The following is an 18,926-nucleotide window of genomic DNA, read 5'->3' as shown; positions in this document are numbered from 1 at the left end:
CATCCTACCCTCTCGGAAATGTTGTATTGATCCACAATACATTCGTTATACTCTACGGATAGAGGAATACATAGAGATATATATTCACTTTGCCACAATGAAACAAGACAATTAATATTCATATTGATCAAACAAAACAGAATACATACACACACACAAAATTACATCAAATTAATGAAAATTCAGTAAGTAAGATGAACAACAATCCTCAACAATGTCTCAGCACCATTAGCAACATGTTGACCAGCTGGTATAAGTGAACGTATTTCCGCGAATCCACGCGCGTTTTTAAATTTACCAGTTCCTCCTGTTACTGAAATTCTTGACATTGTACTTCCAATTCTAAAAACTCCAAAGAAATTTAGACTATCACCATATTCACCTCCTTCAAACATAGCTGTAAATGCCATCATTTGAGTACTTCCGTCTGCTGAACTTGCTACATATACTCCTTGTGCTTTTCCAAGTTTTTGTGTACCTGTTAAAAAAATGTAAAAAGTTCATTCAATACGTAGCGTAGGCGCGGAGCTAGGATTTGTTTTCACTAAGAGGAGTCGAGATATAAAGACTCAGAGATGAGGTATCTCGACGTGCATACTCAAAGTTGACGTGTTTACTTGCCAGGTCAGGCCAAGTTTGAGTTTCTGTTTATGTACTATTTTTTGCACTTTTCGATAGGCACAATACATCAACATGCCCCTCAACTCACAGTTATGCTCTCCAACTTTAGGTATGAATAAATAGAGAGACGTGTCTTATGTGACATCCTACATGACAATTTGCATCCTACGTGGTGTATATTATGCCACGTAGGACTCATGTGTATACTGGATCAGCTTTATGCAAGTTTAAGTACCTATTGATGTACTCCTAAAGTTGGAGGATATATATGTGAAATGAGGTCAAGTTAAAAGACACATTTATGCACTTTTTGATATCCTCAAAATGAAATCCAAACTTAGGTATTAAAGTGACACATAGAAGAAATATTTAAACTTGAAACTAGTAAAGTAAGAAAGAAGAGGAGGGTCAAGAATTACGTGTCTACAGTACCTAATTCAGGAGACGAGGTCAAGAAGTCATCGATAACCGTGATTGTCCCGAACCCTAGCCCTAGACCATCAGGGCCTAATTGAGTATTCACATTTTGTCCATTATTATTATTATTTCCTCCAGCAAATATTGTGCCTGCTAGACCTGTTCCTAATGGAACACCATTGATATTGAATGTTGGCATTGCACCATTAGCATTTGGAATTGCAACACCATCTTCTGGAGGTTCAAAACCAAGTGGTGTAGCAAATGGTATTTGTCCACTATAAATATTGCCTAATAAACCCGTTATTGGTCGAGCTGTTGGATTATTTCCTCCCAAGATATCGTGCATGTACAATTCAAGAACCGGTTCTTGTGGTGTACTTGTACTTACATGATCAATTGCAACTACAAATGGTACAAATACAAATAAAATTGCAAATTTGATAAACATTTTTCTTTTGGGATTTTTGATTGAGATGTTTTTTCTTCTTCTTGATTTGAGTATGAAAATGAACATAAGATTGATAGTTTATATAGTTTTTTTAAAAAAGGTGGATTTGTTGTGAGAATATAATTGTTGTTGTTGAAAGTCTCCTTAGTGTGGCAAGTACAACAAAACCTTACATGATTTTGCTTAATATTATAAATTTATAATAAGGTCTGAAAATTCTTCTACATGACAAAATAATAAGTAATATATTTTGGGGAAAATTATTCGTAGTAATAACTTTATAAATTTTTATCGACTTAAGTAGACCTACAACAATTAGCTTAATATAAAATGCTCGATACGATACTTCTCAATGGTTAAATTGAATTAATGGCGTGTAAACTGTTTATTATGAAAGTGGGTCTGATTCAAAATCGGTGACTGAATTAGAAATTTATATATATATTATATATATATATATATGTTAGAATATGTATAAATTATTTATTCTCTAATGTCATTATACATTCTTTAAATATGTATATCTAAGTGGAAAGGGAAAATTATTAGTGAAAAGCTAGTATTATTAGTTATAAAATGGTTTATTACAGAGAAAATAATGATAATATTAGCCCACTTGTAAAACCTAATCCATCTTAGTTCTCAATTATTATTTTTCATTTATAGCTTCCACTTTTTTCATCTTTTTTTTTTCTTTTTTCGATTGCTAAGATAATTTACTTCATATTACTTTGGTTTTATTAATATCTAGTAGCAATAGAAGTCTGCTTAACCAAAGTGTTAATTATATTAGTGAATATTATGAGTAGACAAAATTTATCAGTATGTATGATAGAATACCTCACTGTTTATCTTTATAAACAATCGATTATTTAAAAATTCGTTAACATATATTCAAAAGAAACAAAAAAGATTAGGGGATTTTATTATTCATCAAATTTCCCATGATAATAAGAAAGAATCTACAAGTAAAATTACATTTTTTTAAAAAAAATTACAAATGCATAACACAAAGAAGTGGTAAATGGGTAAATGAAGGGTGATAATAATTAGCTCATGTAAATTTTGAATCTTTACCAATAAATTATTTTATAACATGAAAATTTTCTTATCCCTTGGTGGTTCATTTTACCCATTTTGTCACCTCGTGTCTTATTCTCCAAAAACGATACGATTTTTTAAGCACTTGACTATTCATAAGCATAACTGTTGAAATTTTTAAGAAGTCCGAACAACGTATAATACGAAACAAAAATCACACTGAAGTTGAGTTGTCCATTTGTTGTTCTGTCTCTTCATGATCCATCACTTTTGTTTGTCTCACTACTGGCAATATTAATTTCCACACTGTATTCATGATATAATTGAAAAATATAAGAAATACATGAATAGCGCATATATATATATATATATTCGGATTAATTACACGTATGATCACTCCACTTCAAGTGAGTCACTGACGTGCCTATACTTATCTGACAACTTTATACATATGAGTTGTGATAACCTACTTACCTTATTCGAGATCGGATTTGATATTTTTGACATTTTTTTTTAATTTTTCTATATATAAGATATAATTTTATGACTCTAGCGCGATTAATGAAAATTACCATAAAAGATAAGTACAAACTAAATTGACTTACAATATATTGTAGCAGCAAACCATTCATTCACAATCTTCACCCATGTACTAGCCCAACCAACATCAATACTCCATCTGTTAATTAAAACAAGAAAATTGAATCAAATTAATGTTGCTATAACACATGTTCAACTATAACATACTCAGTATAATCCCGCATTGAGATTTGGGGACGGTAGAGACTAGAGAGGTTGTTTCTGATAGATCATCAGCTCAAACGAAAAAAAAGAAAGATATACTTACTTTCGAGGCAAACCATCAAGATTCCAACTGATGAATAGCATAGCAAAGTACATTGCTCCTAAGGAGAACACTAAGTGGAAGAAGCCATACTTGTAGGGAACATCGTCCTCCGACTGAACTTTATCCTTGCGAAACTATGACCACGAGCAAGGAGATATAGTCATGTCTCAGCAAAACGGAAACATACACATGATGATGAAAGATGGTTTGGGACTTTTGCGCGTTCTGTCCATGTAAATGGGGCAGAGAAAGCTAAGATCACCTGAAATGTTTGTGAGTCGATGCCAGTGGAGAACGTTGCCATGACGATTGCACATATAGCAATCAAGAAGCCCTATTTTACAAGGAAAAAGAAAGATAGTGAACAAGTGAATATGCATGTGAAATGAGAGATTCAAATGACGAGAAAAAGGACTGACAGATTTTTAGATTGACAGGCTATCGAAGGACTGACAGATTTCTAGGTTGACAAGCTATCGAGGACAGTGAAAAGTTTTATAAGGTATACAACAAACTAAACAGAACAAGGAAAAAGTTAGCTTACGATTACAGTAGTCCAACCACCATGCGCGTTGTTTTGTTGCTGAGAGCTGCATTTCTGAGTGGCGGGCTCACTGTAAACAACGTGTCACCAAATCGACTTCATCACATAAATGAAAACCAAACAACTACTACATTATGAAGGGGAAAGAATCGTAAATTTTTCAGCTAAACATGTGTTTATCGCCCTGTCAAATATGCTTTTGTTATAAGGATGATCATCCAACAAACTAAACATTTTGATCTATGAACTCGCTGAGACTGAATATCGAGTTTACAGACTAAACAAATAAGAGAAGGGAACAATAATATCAGCACGAGGTTACATTTCTGACCTTCGAATAGCACTCCAACACAGAAAAACAACATAAGAAGCCATAATCCCTGAAGACAAAAGTCCCCTATTTACCTGTATAATAAGTAAAATATGTATTAACAACGCGTGCACTCATCAGTAGAAAGGGACTTTCAGTTTAAGCAACCTTAAAGATGATCGAGCAGATGGGACGATAAAAATCAGAAAAATGTGTAAGCATAGTGATAGATAAGTCCATCACAGAACTTATTGCATCTTTCCATACTATGGCTGAAAAGAGTTTTCAAATTGACAGACTCTTATATCATTCGGGGAAAATATCCAAAGGGGAACTAACTAGTTCGTAGTAAAAGCATACCTTAGAGTGTAAAGATACAGCCATCATTACTACCAACAGAATTGCAGTCCAGGAGATGAAGAATATGTTCAGAATGCATGATGTTTTGGAGGCGTAAAGCACATACATCACGAAAATTCCACAAATGGAAGCGATGTAACAGACTGTTGACATGAATAAACCAAGGGAGCAGCTGTCTTGACAAAAAGGATATACTGTAAGTACACAATGTGACAACGTGAACGCTGAAAGTGATAACTATACCTTTGTTTCTTTCGTTCATCAGGCATCCAATAGTTATTCCACCACGTGATGAACTCGATCACACTTATTAACTGGAGGATGAGAAAAACCCTGCAAATACATAACACAACCAGTATCAACTATCAATCATTGCTTTCGATACTGCAAACTTAAAAAGAACATTATCAGTAAAGAATATTATAAGAAAGTTTGAAAAATTTTGAGCCACTATTTTGCAGATTCTTGTAAGTAGTATTACCCTGCACCTACTCGAGCAAATTCACCTGCAGAAAAGATAGCAATTTCCGTTTACTTTTGGTATTTCATGATCGAGTGACTAAATACGATCAGACAGTCTATAGAGAAAATAAGATGAAAGTTGCATTTCACAAGAAGCTAAAATGAAATGCTTTGATCAGAAAGCTTAAGCATTTACTTACCATATAACTGGATGTAATCTGAGGGGACGAAAAATGGAATCACCGTAAAAATGATCGACATGAGAAACTTCAAAATCCACCAGCTAGAATGCCATTCATTGCGAACATCATACAACTTGCTTGTGAAACATGTTGTAAGAAACATTACTAAAAAGAAAATCTAATGATGTATGTCAAAGAATGCAAGAGTGAAATATTTCTCATTTTATTTATCAAACGAAAACGATAACATTAAGGAACAGACGAAAGCCTTTGAAACTTCCATATAGTTATACAGAACTACATTCTTAAGAAAAAGGATACAAAACAACCTAAACTCACACGAAGAACCCCCATCGTATGAGAACATTCACTTCCGCCATCCCCACATGCTTTTGAGTCTGCAGATAAAATTTGAAACACGAATCAAGAGGCATATATTGTGAAATCATTAAAAACAGTTGTATAGAAAGCAGAATCAAGTCATAGCAAGATTGAAACGAGTCATAAGACTGTTAAGGCCCGTAGAAATGGAGGAAGTGAATTGAGAGCGGGAATTGAACTCTATGTCCTCGTACTTACTAGTGTTACTCACGAGTAGCTCAGTGGTTAGAGCGTTCAGCTGTTAACTAAGTAGGTTAGTACTTATTCACCTATCATGCAACATTCTGTAGCAACTACAGAAACAGATAGTAAGATTGCAATGTCAACAACGTGGAGCGATGTTGGGACTTACAATGAAGCAGAGGAAGAATTCTTTCACCATAATCGCGGACAAACCAAGCTATAAGATTTGTAATCAAGAATATAATGCCATAGGAATAACGAGCTCTCGATGACCTCTTGCTTATAATTGAATATTCCATACTCTTCTGTTGTAACAACACTACAGGAAATTCTCCCCTTTGTTCTACCTCATTGTCATCTATTTTATCTTCTACCATCTTGCTTCAACCTTTAAAGCAATCGCGCATTAAAAAAAACAATCACATTATAATTTTGCAAAAATTGGATAGCTTGCACAAACATACAACACCAATCATAGTCAAACACTCAAAAATTTCTTAGCCTTTGTTCAGAAACTAATGAATAACTTGTTAAAGGAGAAAATTTACTTTTTTTACGAATAAAATAACTCTGCTTGTATGAGCTTGCTCACATTGCTGGTGCGTAAAACTAGTCAATTTATGATGAATCCTCACAATACTGAACAAAATAAGTTACATGAATAGTTAGTACTAAGTAAAATCATTAAGTTTTCTCTATTTGTTTACCTACTATTAACTACTAAGGAAAATTTTAAAACTTTTTTGAATTTCACACCAAAAAAGCATCATATATAGAATTGTTTATAATGTACCTTCATTTCTTTCACTTGAATTAAACTTTATAACAAGAAGTTAATTGATTAATCTTTGTTCAAAATATACAAGCAATTAAGAAAGTACATTAAGAACTTGTAATAGAGAATGATTAGAAAATAATAAACAATAAGTTAATACTAACCTTTTGTTAATTTACTTGAAGATAGAGGTGAAGGTGTGAGTTTAAGACTTGAGTTCAAGTAAACTAGACACTCTAAAGCATGTGAGAGAGAATGAAGCTCCTTATAAGAAAGAGGAGCATTGTCGTAACTGATAAAGTTATTGCTACATGCATCAAAAGGTCAAGGGTTTCGAGCCATGGAAAAAGTTTTCTGCAGAAATGCGGAATAAGATTACGTACAACAGATCCTTGTAGCTAAGCTCTTTCCTCAAACTCAATACGCAGTCAGAACTTAGTGCACCAGACTATATATTTTTTTAAATAGAGAGGTTGTATTAAATAATTCACATGAATAACAACTACCAATTTTTTTTTCACATGACTATAACTATTGGAGTGAATATGTGCTGGAATTTATTATACATAATATATTTTGTCTTAGCTGTGTGGTACATTTTGAGTTTCATTTATTTCACATTTTGTTACATATATACACAGAGGCGAATTTAATATTTAAATTTTATAAATATTTCACAATCAATAGATTTTGATGGTCCGACTCTTCTCTAGATCTCACCAATGCCGGTTCTTGCCTTAGAAATTTTAGGCTAATGCCTTAGGCCTCAAATTTCTATAAATTAAAAAGTCATGTTTAATTTTTTTATGAAAAAAATAATTATTTATAATAAAAAATATATATATATATATTTGCTAACACTCACGTTATTTATATTTTTTAACTCTTCATGCACTCTATTTCTTCAAATCTTTAATAATTAGAGTAATATTCTGTCAAAAATATGAATAAATAGCTGAAAATTGTGGAACAAAGTAAATTATTATTAAATATTCTTTTATTTTTTGTAACTTTTCATATTAAAGTAGGTTATACCAAGTTATCAATTTTTTGAATCAAATCATATGATTCTAACTGTTATCTTTATTTAAAATTTAGCAACTTATTATTTATAAAACTATATTATCGATTCATATAATAATTGTCTCAATAACATGATGTTTCAATGTAAAATTGATAAAAACTTACTTTAAAATAATAATTAAAAAAAAGTATTTGAAAACATCATTTGTAAAAAAGATATTAAGTAATAATTTACATTTAAAATTTTAGAAAAATAAATAATATTTATTTAAATTTTAAGTCTCTAATTAAAATTTTGTTGTAGACCTCGAATTATATTGAGTCGCCATGATCTCGCGAAATTTTTACCTTACCCTATTAGAGGTAAAGCCACCATTATGGTTATATCAATTCAGTAGAATTCAATAATTTTATTATGATTTATATATCAATTCGCGTTTTAAAAATTACTTAATTAATATGTATAAATAATCATTCAGAACATGAATGAGCATCGTAATTCAAAATCCATAGCTTAAAAATTCTAAATCCATCTTTGAACCTCATTATCACAAATAATTTGAACACATGGTTTTATTTTATTTCCCACAATATAATATATAATATAATACTAGCTAGGATAATCATGTAGTATGCTATGTTTGATCATTTCAAAACCAAATCAAGGAAAAAAAAAGAAAACTTGAAGTAGTTTTCTTTATCCCTTTATAATTTTTGTACACAATTAATTCATCAAATGTTTCCAAATCTTATTATTTTAATTCTTAAAAATTATTAGTCTAAAGGAAAATAAAATAAAGTAAAATAAAAAAGTAAAAGAGTGAAAATGAAGAAAGAGGATCTAAGGCTGTAAAAGCAAACACTTTGATTGTTTTTAAGACTTTTAGCCATGCAAGACAAATATAAGATGACAAAATTAGGTTAGTGCAAATAAGTTTGACCTTATTATATCCATGCCAGCCATGCATGTTTTTTGAGATTTAAATCAAAAAAATGTCTAATCGAAAAATATCATTCTACACGCATAATACATATATTAGACCTTAAATTTGACTTTAAATTTTAACTTTAACCTTCAACTTTCATAGTGCACAAACAAACACTTTAACTATCTTACCTTTAAATAAATAAACACGCGATTTTTGGAGCTAAAGAGAGTGAAATGCAAACGCTCCCACGTGTATTAATGAGTCACTCAATGACTGTCAACTAATTAAATATTTTACACGTCATTTTTAGAATTAAAAAAAATGAAATTTTGATTTGGAAATATAAAAATATATATAAAAGGAATTCATTAAGGGTAGAGTTGTCATTTTATTTTTATTCTGGTTTGGGCCTCAAAAATTACACCTCACTCGCGTAAAATACGTGCACATCACGCGTTTTGCCAGGTAAGTCTCGTGTGTTTATTTATTAAAAGGTTAGATAGTTAAAGTGTCTGTTTGTGCACTATGAAAATTGAAGGTTAAAGTTAAAATTTGAAGTCACGTTTAGAATTTAATATATGTATTATGCCTATTATATATCATATACTTAATCAAAATCATAGTTCAAACATCTAAATAAAACTTATTAACAAGTTACATTCTAAGTGTTACATTTTCTTTATACTCTAATTTACCTTAAAGATATCTACAAATAAATTATTTTAAATTATAAAAACATGTAACTTGTTTTAACAAATAAAGATGACATGATGGTATAAAAATTCTTTTATATTAATGTTTTGGTCTATCATTTAAATTATTTTTTAATAGAAAAGAATATATGGGGTCCTTGTTAATTACGCGTTTAAGGGGAATTATAATTAATTAATTTATTATATTACTAGTGATTAGTACCGTTGGACAGAAAGGAACGGTGCTCGAGGCTATTAATTTTCATAATTTTGTTGATTATACATTAAGCAAATCATCATTAGCAAGTGATTTCATTATTTTTGTTGTATGAATTTTGATGGCTTCTATTAATTTAATCACTTTAGTCACGTCTTAATCCGAATAAGGTGATTAAGAAAATCGTGAATTTCGTAGAATGAAGTTATGATTGTATCCAGATAGAAATGATGATCGGACTCTCGTGATGTCTTCAAGTCAGCCATAATAGAATGAATAGGCTAAATAGTCAATAACAGTCCGTTTTCACCTATTATAGATGCAGCTCAATTGGTAAGAGGCGATCTCCTTGGGAGGGATGTAAAGGAGCCATAGGTCACGGGTTCGATTATATATATATATTTTAAAATGTCTTTTTTGCATTACCCTTTTCAAATGTTGTTTCTATTATTTGTTTGATGCTATTTTTAAGATTATACCGACAATGATAATTATAAAAAATGATTTGAACTGCCTTTTTTGTTCTTTTTAGTACATTGATAAGATCTTAGTAATAATGATATTAAGTTGTTAGGTATGAATATGATATAATTGGTTTTATTATTTGTTTTTTTGTGAGTGAGTTAGTGACCTTATTTTTGGGAACAAGTGAATATATGGATTTGTTGAAGTTTAGTTAGAATATAGCCATTATATATGAAAGTGTTATGTGAAAGAGGGTTCTTAAATCGATTATTATCTTTCGACTAATTTAGTTTTTCCGTTTTTTAACTAATAAGAGATATTTGTATATGAATATTGACCAGTTATTCATCGACTTGATTTTTTTTTTATGAAATAAAGTTAAATTATGTTTATGAAGATTTTGTAACTATATATATTTTAAAGTTCAGTGGGGATGCTTAGTATCCGAGCAACTCCTTCTCGTCCTGTCATAAGAAGTTCATATGTGCACAAAAGATATAAAATCATTTTTTTTTGCGATAGTTATCAGAGAATTGATATTCAACCATGTTGAAGTTTAAAACTTTGAAATTTGGAATTTCGATTTTTCCGGAAATAAGCTAAGTTTTGAGGGATTGTTGTTTTGAAAAATCAGTACGTGTTGAGGATCATGATTCTCAATTTTTGAGTGATTTCATGTAGTTTTTGATGTGTTTTGGACGAATCTAGTGCTTCGATTCAAGGAAACAAACGAAATAAGTTTTTATTTGTAAAAGTGTATAATAATGTATATTAGGTGTATAATATTGTATTAGCAAATTTTGTATATTTGATTGAATTTTGGGCTAAATTTTTATAACTTATTTTAGGCTATATGTTTACGATATAAATTAGGTAACAATATTTTCTTTAAAAAAATTCAAAAAAAAAAGAAAAAAGAAATTTATAAATTTCCTACTATTTTACGAGCTAATTAATTAGATTCATGCCAGTTAGCAATATTTGCAAATGTTACAAAATTTTGGACTTTATATACATGAGGTCAAAATTAAGTATAATTTGTTTTAAATATATTATATCCTAATGGATTCACACGTATATATGACTTTTCGCTCGCATCCCTTCTCTTTCATTCGGCTCTTTTGTTGTATCCGATATCCTAGATACATGTATTTAGTATGATTCATATATATTTCTCTTATAAATACAGTGACAGCAAAACAATATCTTAATAATATACTTAAAATAGATTTATGAAATCCGTAATTCACCCCGTTCTACGTGAGATTTTTAAAAGAATTTTACTTTAACTCGCTCTGCCTTGCACCTATCCGCAAGAGGATCAACCCGCCCCGCGAAAACCCACCCGCTCCGAATCCGCCCCGAGCCCGTTTAAGAAACTCTATATAAGATTGATTTTTACAAATTTCAGAAACTTTTAAAAAGTAAAAATATGTTGAGCTAATTCTAATCGAAGCCCATATTAGGGCTTCAAACTCAAAATCAATAATTCATCGTTAGCTGTTTAAAATTCTCAGAAAAATGTCATTCATCGAAGAATTTCAAGCCAGTAAGTTTCAATTTTTATTTTTTTTTGAATTTTTTTGAATCCGTTTCAGTTTCTGTTCTATAGATTCATGTAAAGATTGAATTTTTGTTTCGAATTCATAAGCCTGAAATTGAGAAAAAATAAATTCAGTACAATTCTAAGGATGCTGTGTACTTTATATGTGTTAAAATAGTTGTCATGTTTCGCTTCGCGAGGAAAAAGGGGATTTTTTGTTAATAGAAAAAAAAAGAAACAAGTGTTTATAGCTATAATGATATAAATAAATATACTCATCCGAGCTGGAATACGAGAATTTCCACCTTGTTGAAGATCTAGTGGTGCTACCCGAAGACTTAAATGAATAGCCAATGAGAATTTGTGTGTAGCTTTTGGTCAATATGACTAATTTTTTCGAGCTAAATTGGATTAGATTAAGTCGATTTTAGTGATTAAGTGAAATAGTTATTGTTTAGTGATGAGTTCATGGTAGAAACGATTAGCGATAAGATGCACGGTTTTTATTGTTCTGGTCCCTGAATTGAAGCGCTGCCTAAGTGACGTGGAACACTCGAGAGTGATTTTTAGTATTCGAGTGTGATTTTTAGTATTGTCTGTGTAAGAGTGATGTGTGATTAATTATATAGGAATTAGTTATTCCTCTGTGCAATCATGGTTTGATTTTTAACAAGTTGCTATGTTGATGATATTATCTCAGATATCGAAGCTCTTCCGAACCATTTGCGGAGGAAGTATGCGTTGCTGCGTGATTTGGATAAAAGTCTGCAAGGTATTACTTAATAGTTCAAACTTTATATATTATTGGACTAATAATGTTCTCTTAGCGAGTTAGTTTCTTTCTGACTTTCCATTTTGATGTGCTTATTAAGAACATTTGTACATTGTTGAGTCGATTGATAATTTTCTGAGTGTGGAAATGTTATGTATTTTGAGTCCCATTGCATTATATCTAATGAAATGTCTACTAATGCAATTAGCTTAGTGGAACTGTAGAAGATTCACTGGTATATCCTCATTAAATTGCTGAAACAGAACAGTAATGCTTTGGTCTTCTGGTTGCCACTGGCTCCTTTGTTTTTTTTTTAGAATGCAAAAAACGATGTTGATAAATATACTCCTGATTGGCTAAAAGAAGATAGGGTAATTTTCTAAGATTCTCAATAGCATTTATTATTGCTGTGTTTGTAGCTCGACACAAGCACATCAGGTTTAATGTGTATGCTGTTTCTTCGTTTCTTAGTTTGTGGCATTATTACCAAATAAGTGCTTTTTTTTCTGAACAGGAGTCCAGACCCAAAATGAACAACGTTGTGACAAAGAAATAGAGGATATGATACAGCGTATTAAGGCTGGTAATGTGACACCAGACTCTTCACTAATCAAATTCTCTGACGATGCATTGGATGAGCAAAAGCATGCAATCAGGATTGCTGATGAAAAAGTTGCACTAGCTTCTCAGGCATATGATCTGGTAGGGATTTTGGAAACTGCATCTTCTTTCTACATCAAGCAAACTGTTTCGTTCAATGTTCACAGTTCCTTCACTTCAATCTATTCTAGGTGCATTTGCTATAAGCTTAGTTGTTCAGACTCCTTATTTTAGCTTTCTTTGTAAGTTGGATTATGATGATCGTCGTGAAGTTACTTAGTCTTATTCACTTGATACTTGAATGGGATAGAATATAGAAATGTTTATGAGTTAATCTTTGAAGAAGAGTGTTAATCCTTGACCTTTAGAAGAAAGTATTTGTCTAAATTCCCTTTGTTCCTGAATTACAGAAGAGAAAACTTACGGCATTACTTAGAGGCTGGTTTTGAATGACAATTATTACCAAGTTCCTGTTTGAATATATGGTGGATAGGTAAGTTTTCCAATTTTATTTCAAGGACACAAAAATGATCATGATTGTGAATTGTGATCATAAAATCATGTCCCGAAAAGTTGTATAAATTCCTAAAGGCCACTAACTAAGGAGCTTCTGTAAGATTTTTATTTGAGCAACCCAGACATGAACTTAGTTTTGGTTGCTGAATCCCTTATTAAACTAAATTTTAGGTGTGAACTTCCTTGAAAATATGCTCCAAGATGCACTTAGACGAGATCTGCCAGGTGTTAACTGAATGAATATCATGCATAAATACAAACTGATACAATGAGGAGGAGTAAATGATTGGTTGTACACATTGCTTCACTGGTATATACTTTTGTTTTTATTCCTTCTCAGATAAGTAATAATTGTGTGGTTTGAAATTGAGGTTTGGTAAGGGTAGTAGGTTTTGTTTATTATTGGATCATTAATCTACTCTTTATGGCAATCAGTGAGAAAATTCTTGCAACAGGTAGATGCTCATATTCAGCAGCTTGATCAGTACTTGAAAAAGTTTGACGAAGATCTCCGGAGAGGTATGTCTGTATCAGCTTCCTCATCTTTTCACCAAGAACAGTGGCATAACTTATGCATTCTCTGACTGTAGAACAACTTTCTCTTTTATGCAGAACGGGATACTGCTGTTGTTACTGGAGCTCCTGCTACCACTGTTGAAAATAATGTCAAATCTGGAAGGTCTGGTGAGGGTAAGGGAGGGCGTAAAAAGTAAGTGCTATATTTTTTTCCTGAATATAAAGCCATCATAGTAATCACTGAATGGTCTTTTCGTAGGAAACTTGCTTTAGCCGCACCTTTCCTTATTTTTTTCAGTTAAATTTTTTCTTATAGGGAGCTTTTAGTTGTGTTATTCACCAACCTATTCTAGACAAGTTCCATTTTTTTTATATGGTATCAGGGCTTCTATGACGTCAGTAAAGACCAGTGTAACACCGGCCTACTGTTGGCCTGCTTCTGATGTCTACTTTGCCAAAGCTGCTTCTTCTTTGTATAAGTTTGATATTCCTTTTCTTTTTCCTATGACTATTATGTGTCTTTTTTGGTTATCCTTTTGGTGGCACCTAGAGGCAGAGGTGGGTCCAGGAGTTGAATTTTATGGGTTCTTTCGACGACTTCTGATACACGATAATACTAGTTCACAAAAAGTATAAATAGTTAGGGAATATTTTAAGACATGTGTAGGATTTCAGCAAAAGCTACTGGTTCCCAGAAACCTGCACCCAACATGTTGCATCCACCCTTGGTGGCACCATCTCTCTAGACCACTATTCCATCTATTCCTCCAACAATTTTCAAGTAAAAATATTCCTCCAAACTCCTTTACATATTTTATTAATTGTGCAAGTGTACGAGTATTTAGTTCCTTCTTTAAACATTGAATTCTGCTCATTGTCTTAGAGATCTTCTCTTCTTTCTTCATGGTAATAGAGTTTGTGCACTGAGGCCCTTGTTTGAGTTTTATTTTCAATTGTGCCGAGAGTTTTCTTCTCTTGTTTTTTCCTCTTACAAGATTTTGGATGTTAATCTCCCTTGAACATTGAATTTTTCGCCATTGTTTGATCACTTTTTCCAGTTACTCTTTAGCGGCCTATTCAAGCTAATATGAAATTCAACAGGCTATTGAAGTTATGTTTATGTATTAAAAGTATGTAAGGTTCTAAATGGTACTGATACAATTTGGAGTTTTGGGTATTTAGGAAAGTTTCCCTTTGTAAGGGAGGAATTGGATTTTTCATATTTACTAGTTTGAATTCCCACGGCACCAAAAAATGTTCGTCTTCTTACTCGCCTGAAGATTTACATAAATAATAAGGTATATCATGTTGCTTTGCCTTGTACGTTTGCCCCCAAATATTTTACCCTAGGTTGCTATTCTTTATCGGCAATGTAGTCGCCCTGTAATTTCTGAACAAACATTTTATCCTTTTCCTTTATGACCCACAAAAAGTTTCATCAAGTGTAAGCAGAACAACTTGCTTGATCCATGAGTTTGGTAAGAAGTGGCTTCCCTTGGAAACTGAACCAGCTTAATTTTCTAGTGGTGTTAGTTTTCCAAGTCCCAACGTTTTTTTTCGCCATTCTGTCGGCTTCTGTGGCCAAGGGAAGCCACTTGGGGGAATAGTTGTTATCTGTCGGTTTCTGTGGCCCAACTGATGAACGCTTGTGTGAATGTATATATCTGTCCTTACGTGGTATTATATTGAACTTGTTGTGAAGAGAATAATTTGTTCTGCAGAACACGTCTTGCTACAGCAGCTGCAGCTACAGCCACTGCAGCAACACCAAGTGGAATGGATTTGGATCTGCCTGTTGATCCAAACGAACCAACATACTGTTTCTGCAATCAAGTTAGCTATGGTGAAATGGTTGCTTGCGACAATCCTAATGTACGTACTCAGCTCAGTCTTACCAATCATCTCCTTAAAACTTTAGTACATTGAACAATTGCTAAAATTTACTATTCCCTTCAACAGTGCAAAATAGAGTGGTTCCACTACGGCTGCGTTGGCCTCAAAGAACAGCCCAAGGGGAAATGGTTTTGCGCAGATTGTGCAGGAACGCAAAAGAAGCGGAAAGGGAAGTGATAGAAATAGGAAGAGATCACCCAGTATACTGATGGATAAAATTATTTTGTTACTGTATGCGACTGTAATTTTGTTCTATGTTGGCTGTTTTCTTGACAATGCTTATGTATATTGTTTTGACTCTTCTGGTAAAACCTTTTTGGAGTCCATTACTGAAATGATCATTCAACTACTCGAAATTACTTACTCGAGCATGGGATCCTTCAGAAACATTCTCCTTTTCTTCCACGAGGTGGAGGTATGGTCTGTGTGTACTCTACCCTCTTCAAATTCCGCATGCGAGATTCTATAGGGTGTTGTTAACTTATGTAATACAATAGTTCCGTTCAAATTCTTATCAATGTATCTTTGTCCTCGGTATCTTTAATTAGTTTAGTCATACTTTTGTAACACCTACTTAATTTTTTAGGAGTTCTTGATGACACAATATTCCAAAAAAAGGCAATACAACAACATCAACAAATACTCGTGAAATCTCACAAGTGCTGTCTGGAGAGTGTATACCTTATTCCTATCTCATGGAGGGGATTACAAGGTGCGCAATCAAACCCAAAAAAGACCAGGTAGTCAACCAACTAAGCTACTACGGTTCCACCTAGAATTCAACTATATTTCTTAAAAGTCATAGATTACGAGGTGGAAATCACACTCCCTAAAGTTCAGATAGCCAACCAACTCAGTTCATTAACATTCCAAACCAGTTATACAAGTAACATAATTATCTCACAAATATGCATATGCAGTTCATCTCTCGCCACTCTCTGCCCTTGATCTGTCGCTCGTCTCTCTCCCAATCTCGCTTGTCAGATATACAAATATACATATATATCAGTTACATATATACAATTATTTGACGGATATACATATACAATTCACCTTTTTGTCTACTCTCGCTCGCCCCTCTCATCCCGCTAACATGTAGCTACGAATCATAATTCAATAACTATAGCAATGGAGCATAATTAAGTTATTTTTGAATGGTTATATGCAAAAATTCCCCCCAAAAAATTATACTTCAAATATTATAAATATTCATATACAAAAATGAGTTAATGTATTCAATAAGTTTACAAGTTATTCTTCACATTTTTTAGGAGGTTTTTATAGTGTTTGCTATCATTTACTTACGTTTGTGCTAATTGTCGTATAACTGGTGAATTCTTTAAATCATAGAAATGCCGAAATCAATAGATATTGAAATATGAAATATTTTACCACGTCGAATTAAGGTAATACTTTTCTACGAAATGGAACTAGCGTTCTGTCTTGATTGATTCTACCTCAATGTAAAGATCAAAAACCTAAGAAAATATTGTTAAACATTAACCTAGAAAAGGATTAGAATCATTTCAAACACACCAATTAATAATTCAATATATTGAGAAATCAATGACAATAAAAAAAAATTACTTTTATTTCTAACAATATAAACTATTACATATTAAAACAAATAAACTATTTTTTTTCACCAATCACCATATTTATAACCTACATTTTGACCATCAGTCAAATAAAAACCATCTTCCTTCACAGTCCACTGACAAACAGTTGCACGAGCTGTAATATTTGAATCCTTAACACACGTATCGAGATCATTGAATATCTCAAAAGATTTATCGTTAGATTTCCACCAGAAATGACAAAAGAACATAGTTTTCAACAATTTACTAGCATGAAATGACCAATTGATATTAGTTGTTGGAGCAATATTATGAAACCCTATATCATCGTCTTTAGATGCGCAATGAACCCTCAGTATAGGGGAATTATTTGGTAGGGCATTCCATACATAAACATTATATTTTGGCCTATCAAAAATACTCCCTTTTGCTTGTGCAAAGCAAAAAAATAAAATACATAGCAAGAAAATAGGTTTGATTTGTGAACAAGTCATTTTAGAAAGTTCAAATTTTCTTGTGTTTGGCTTTAACTATTATATTAGATGGTTTTTATACTGTAAAAATATTTTTACATAAAATATCATTAAAAGCCAAATATGGAAATTCATTGAATAAGTTGCAGTAACTAAAAGAGAATATTCTAATTATACTTCATATATATGTATTGGGAAAACAAGAATAAATATAATTACATTTAAATTCTTAGAATATTCCCATATGAATAATGTGAAAATTGGTAACTTACATTTTATTAGATCTCAAAATTGTTTAAAATTTTACTTTGGTCATATCGTTCTAATTAGGGGTGTCAAAAGAATATGAAAAATCGATCAAATTGAATCGAAACCAACTTATACTATTTTTCAATAAAATCGCGGACTTTTATATAAAAGTAATATATAAAAAGTATATTATTACATTTCTCAAATATAAAAATAACTTAAATCCTAGGCTTCTGGTGGCTAAATGATTTTGGGTGTTTATTCTTTAATTAATTTTTACTTAATTAGCTTTATAATGAAAAGATACTGCAATAGATACTATATCAAACAATACAACAAATCATATCCAAGCACTTCTATGAAATATTTAAGATCAAACAATACTACGGCAACAAGGTTTTACATTCTCGTTTATTTTGTAATGAATTAAAGTGCATTAACACTAGTATATCTTGAGGTGATACATAAACGGTAAAAAATAATGGAAAACTAATCAAACCATACCAATACCGAAGAGAAACCGATATGATTGAAATGATTTTAAAAAGTTATATACCATAAAACAAAAAATTAAAATTGAAAAAATTAACCGATCAAATCGTACCATTATCACCCCTAATTCCACGAGCCAGAAGTTTTCTTAAGCTATCGTTCAAAAATGTTCATATACAATATATTAGGAATATTCAGAATTCTTCAACAATAATAGGGTCCAATTTATAATCAACCACTCTTGTATTTGGACACCTTAATCTGATGCTCCTAAATTTTGGTCAGGGGTGCACCTATTGAGTCTAATTGTTTCATTTGTCGATTTCAACTGCGGAAAAAGTTTAACCATAGCTTGCTACTGAAAAACGTTGCTTGGAGAGATTCAATCTCCATAG

General features: G+C 31.8%; 3 protein-coding genes across 4 annotated transcripts; 1 reads left to right on the top strand and 2 right to left on the bottom strand.

Annotated features, from left to right (window-relative positions):
- Positions 1 to 88: 88 nt before the first annotated feature.
- Positions 89 to 2,249, bottom strand: LOC109121038 (dirigent protein 16-like). The gene is made up of 2 exons (XM_019215473.2): positions 1,054 to 2,249; positions 89 to 478 (listed from the first exon to the last, which is right to left on the bottom strand). Exons 1-2 carry the CDS (start codon positions 1,553 to 1,555, stop codon positions 183 to 185), a joined length of 798 nt encoding a protein of 265 aa, XP_019071018.2. The 5' UTR covers positions 1,556 to 2,249; the 3' UTR covers positions 89 to 182.
- A 133-nt stretch (positions 2,250 to 2,382) lies between these two features.
- Positions 2,383 to 7,103, bottom strand: LOC101266459 (uncharacterized). 2 transcript variants are annotated; one of them, XM_069288846.1, is made up of 13 exons: positions 6,739 to 7,103; positions 5,969 to 6,187; positions 5,557 to 5,633; positions 5,254 to 5,413; positions 5,073 to 5,097; positions 4,835 to 4,924; positions 4,592 to 4,763; positions 4,253 to 4,326; positions 3,922 to 3,991; positions 3,640 to 3,711; positions 3,378 to 3,511; positions 3,136 to 3,209; positions 2,383 to 2,836 (listed from the first exon to the last, which is right to left on the bottom strand). In XM_069288846.1, exons 2-13 carry the CDS (start codon positions 6,174 to 6,176, stop codon positions 2,745 to 2,747), a joined length of 1,248 nt encoding a protein of 415 aa, XP_069144947.1. In that variant the 5' UTR covers positions 6,177 to 6,187; positions 6,739 to 7,103; the 3' UTR covers positions 2,383 to 2,744. The 2 variants fall into 2 exon arrangements, with proteins under 2 accessions (XP_069144947.1, XP_069144948.1); XM_069288847.1 differs by lacking the exon at positions 5,969 to 6,187 and having other exon boundaries at positions 6,739 to 6,859.
- A 4,065-nt stretch (positions 7,104 to 11,168) lies between these two features.
- Positions 11,169 to 16,127, top strand: LOC101251224 (PHD finger protein ING1). The gene is made up of 7 exons (XM_004247763.5): positions 11,169 to 11,449; positions 12,144 to 12,215; positions 12,730 to 12,917; positions 13,787 to 13,850; positions 13,944 to 14,040; positions 15,569 to 15,719; positions 15,807 to 16,127. Exons 1-7 carry the CDS (start codon positions 11,422 to 11,424, stop codon positions 15,915 to 15,917), a joined length of 711 nt encoding a protein of 236 aa, XP_004247811.1. The 5' UTR covers positions 11,169 to 11,421; the 3' UTR covers positions 15,918 to 16,127.
- The last annotated feature ends 2,799 nt before the right edge of the window (positions 16,128 to 18,926 follow it).

Source organism: Solanum lycopersicum, chromosome 9 (genome assembly GCF_036512215.1).
Source record: "Solanum lycopersicum chromosome 9, SLM_r2.1".
In the NCBI taxonomy this organism is placed as follows: domain Eukaryota; kingdom Viridiplantae; phylum Streptophyta; class Magnoliopsida; order Solanales; family Solanaceae; genus Solanum; species Solanum lycopersicum.
Note: the sequence above shows the minus strand (reverse complement) of the source record. Positions and strands in the feature narration are given on the sequence as shown.

Bases quoted from the DNA above. Each gene is read 5' to 3' on its own strand.
- LOC109121038 (XM_019215473.2), bottom strand. From the start codon at position 1,555: ATGTTCATTTTCATACTCAAATCAAGAAGAAGAAAAAACATCTCAATC. The intron at 479-1,053 runs GTACTGTAGACA...TTTTTTTAACAG, and splicing joins GACCTCGTCTCCTGAATTAG to GTACACAAAAACTTGGAAAA.
- LOC101266459 (XM_069288846.1), bottom strand. From the start codon at position 6,176: ATGGTAGAAGATAAAATAGATGACAATGAGGTAGAACAAAGGGGAGAA. The intron at 5,098-5,253 runs GTAAGTAAATGC...TCTTTTCTGCAG, and splicing joins AGATTACATCCAGTTATATG to GTGAATTTGCTCGAGTAGGT. The intron at 3,992-4,252 runs GTCAGAAATGTA...CGTTGTTTACAG, and splicing joins TGTTGGAGTGCTATTCGAAG to TGAGCCCGCCACTCAGAAAT.
- LOC101251224 (XM_004247763.5), top strand. From the start codon at position 11,422: ATGTCATTCATCGAAGAATTTCAAGCCA. The intron at 11,450-12,143 runs GTAAGTTTCAAT...ATATTATCTCAG, and splicing joins CATCGAAGAATTTCAAGCCA to ATATCGAAGCTCTTCCGAAC. The intron at 14,041-15,568 runs GTAAGTGCTATA...TTTGTTCTGCAG, and splicing joins GGTAAGGGAGGGCGTAAAAA to AACACGTCTTGCTACAGCAG.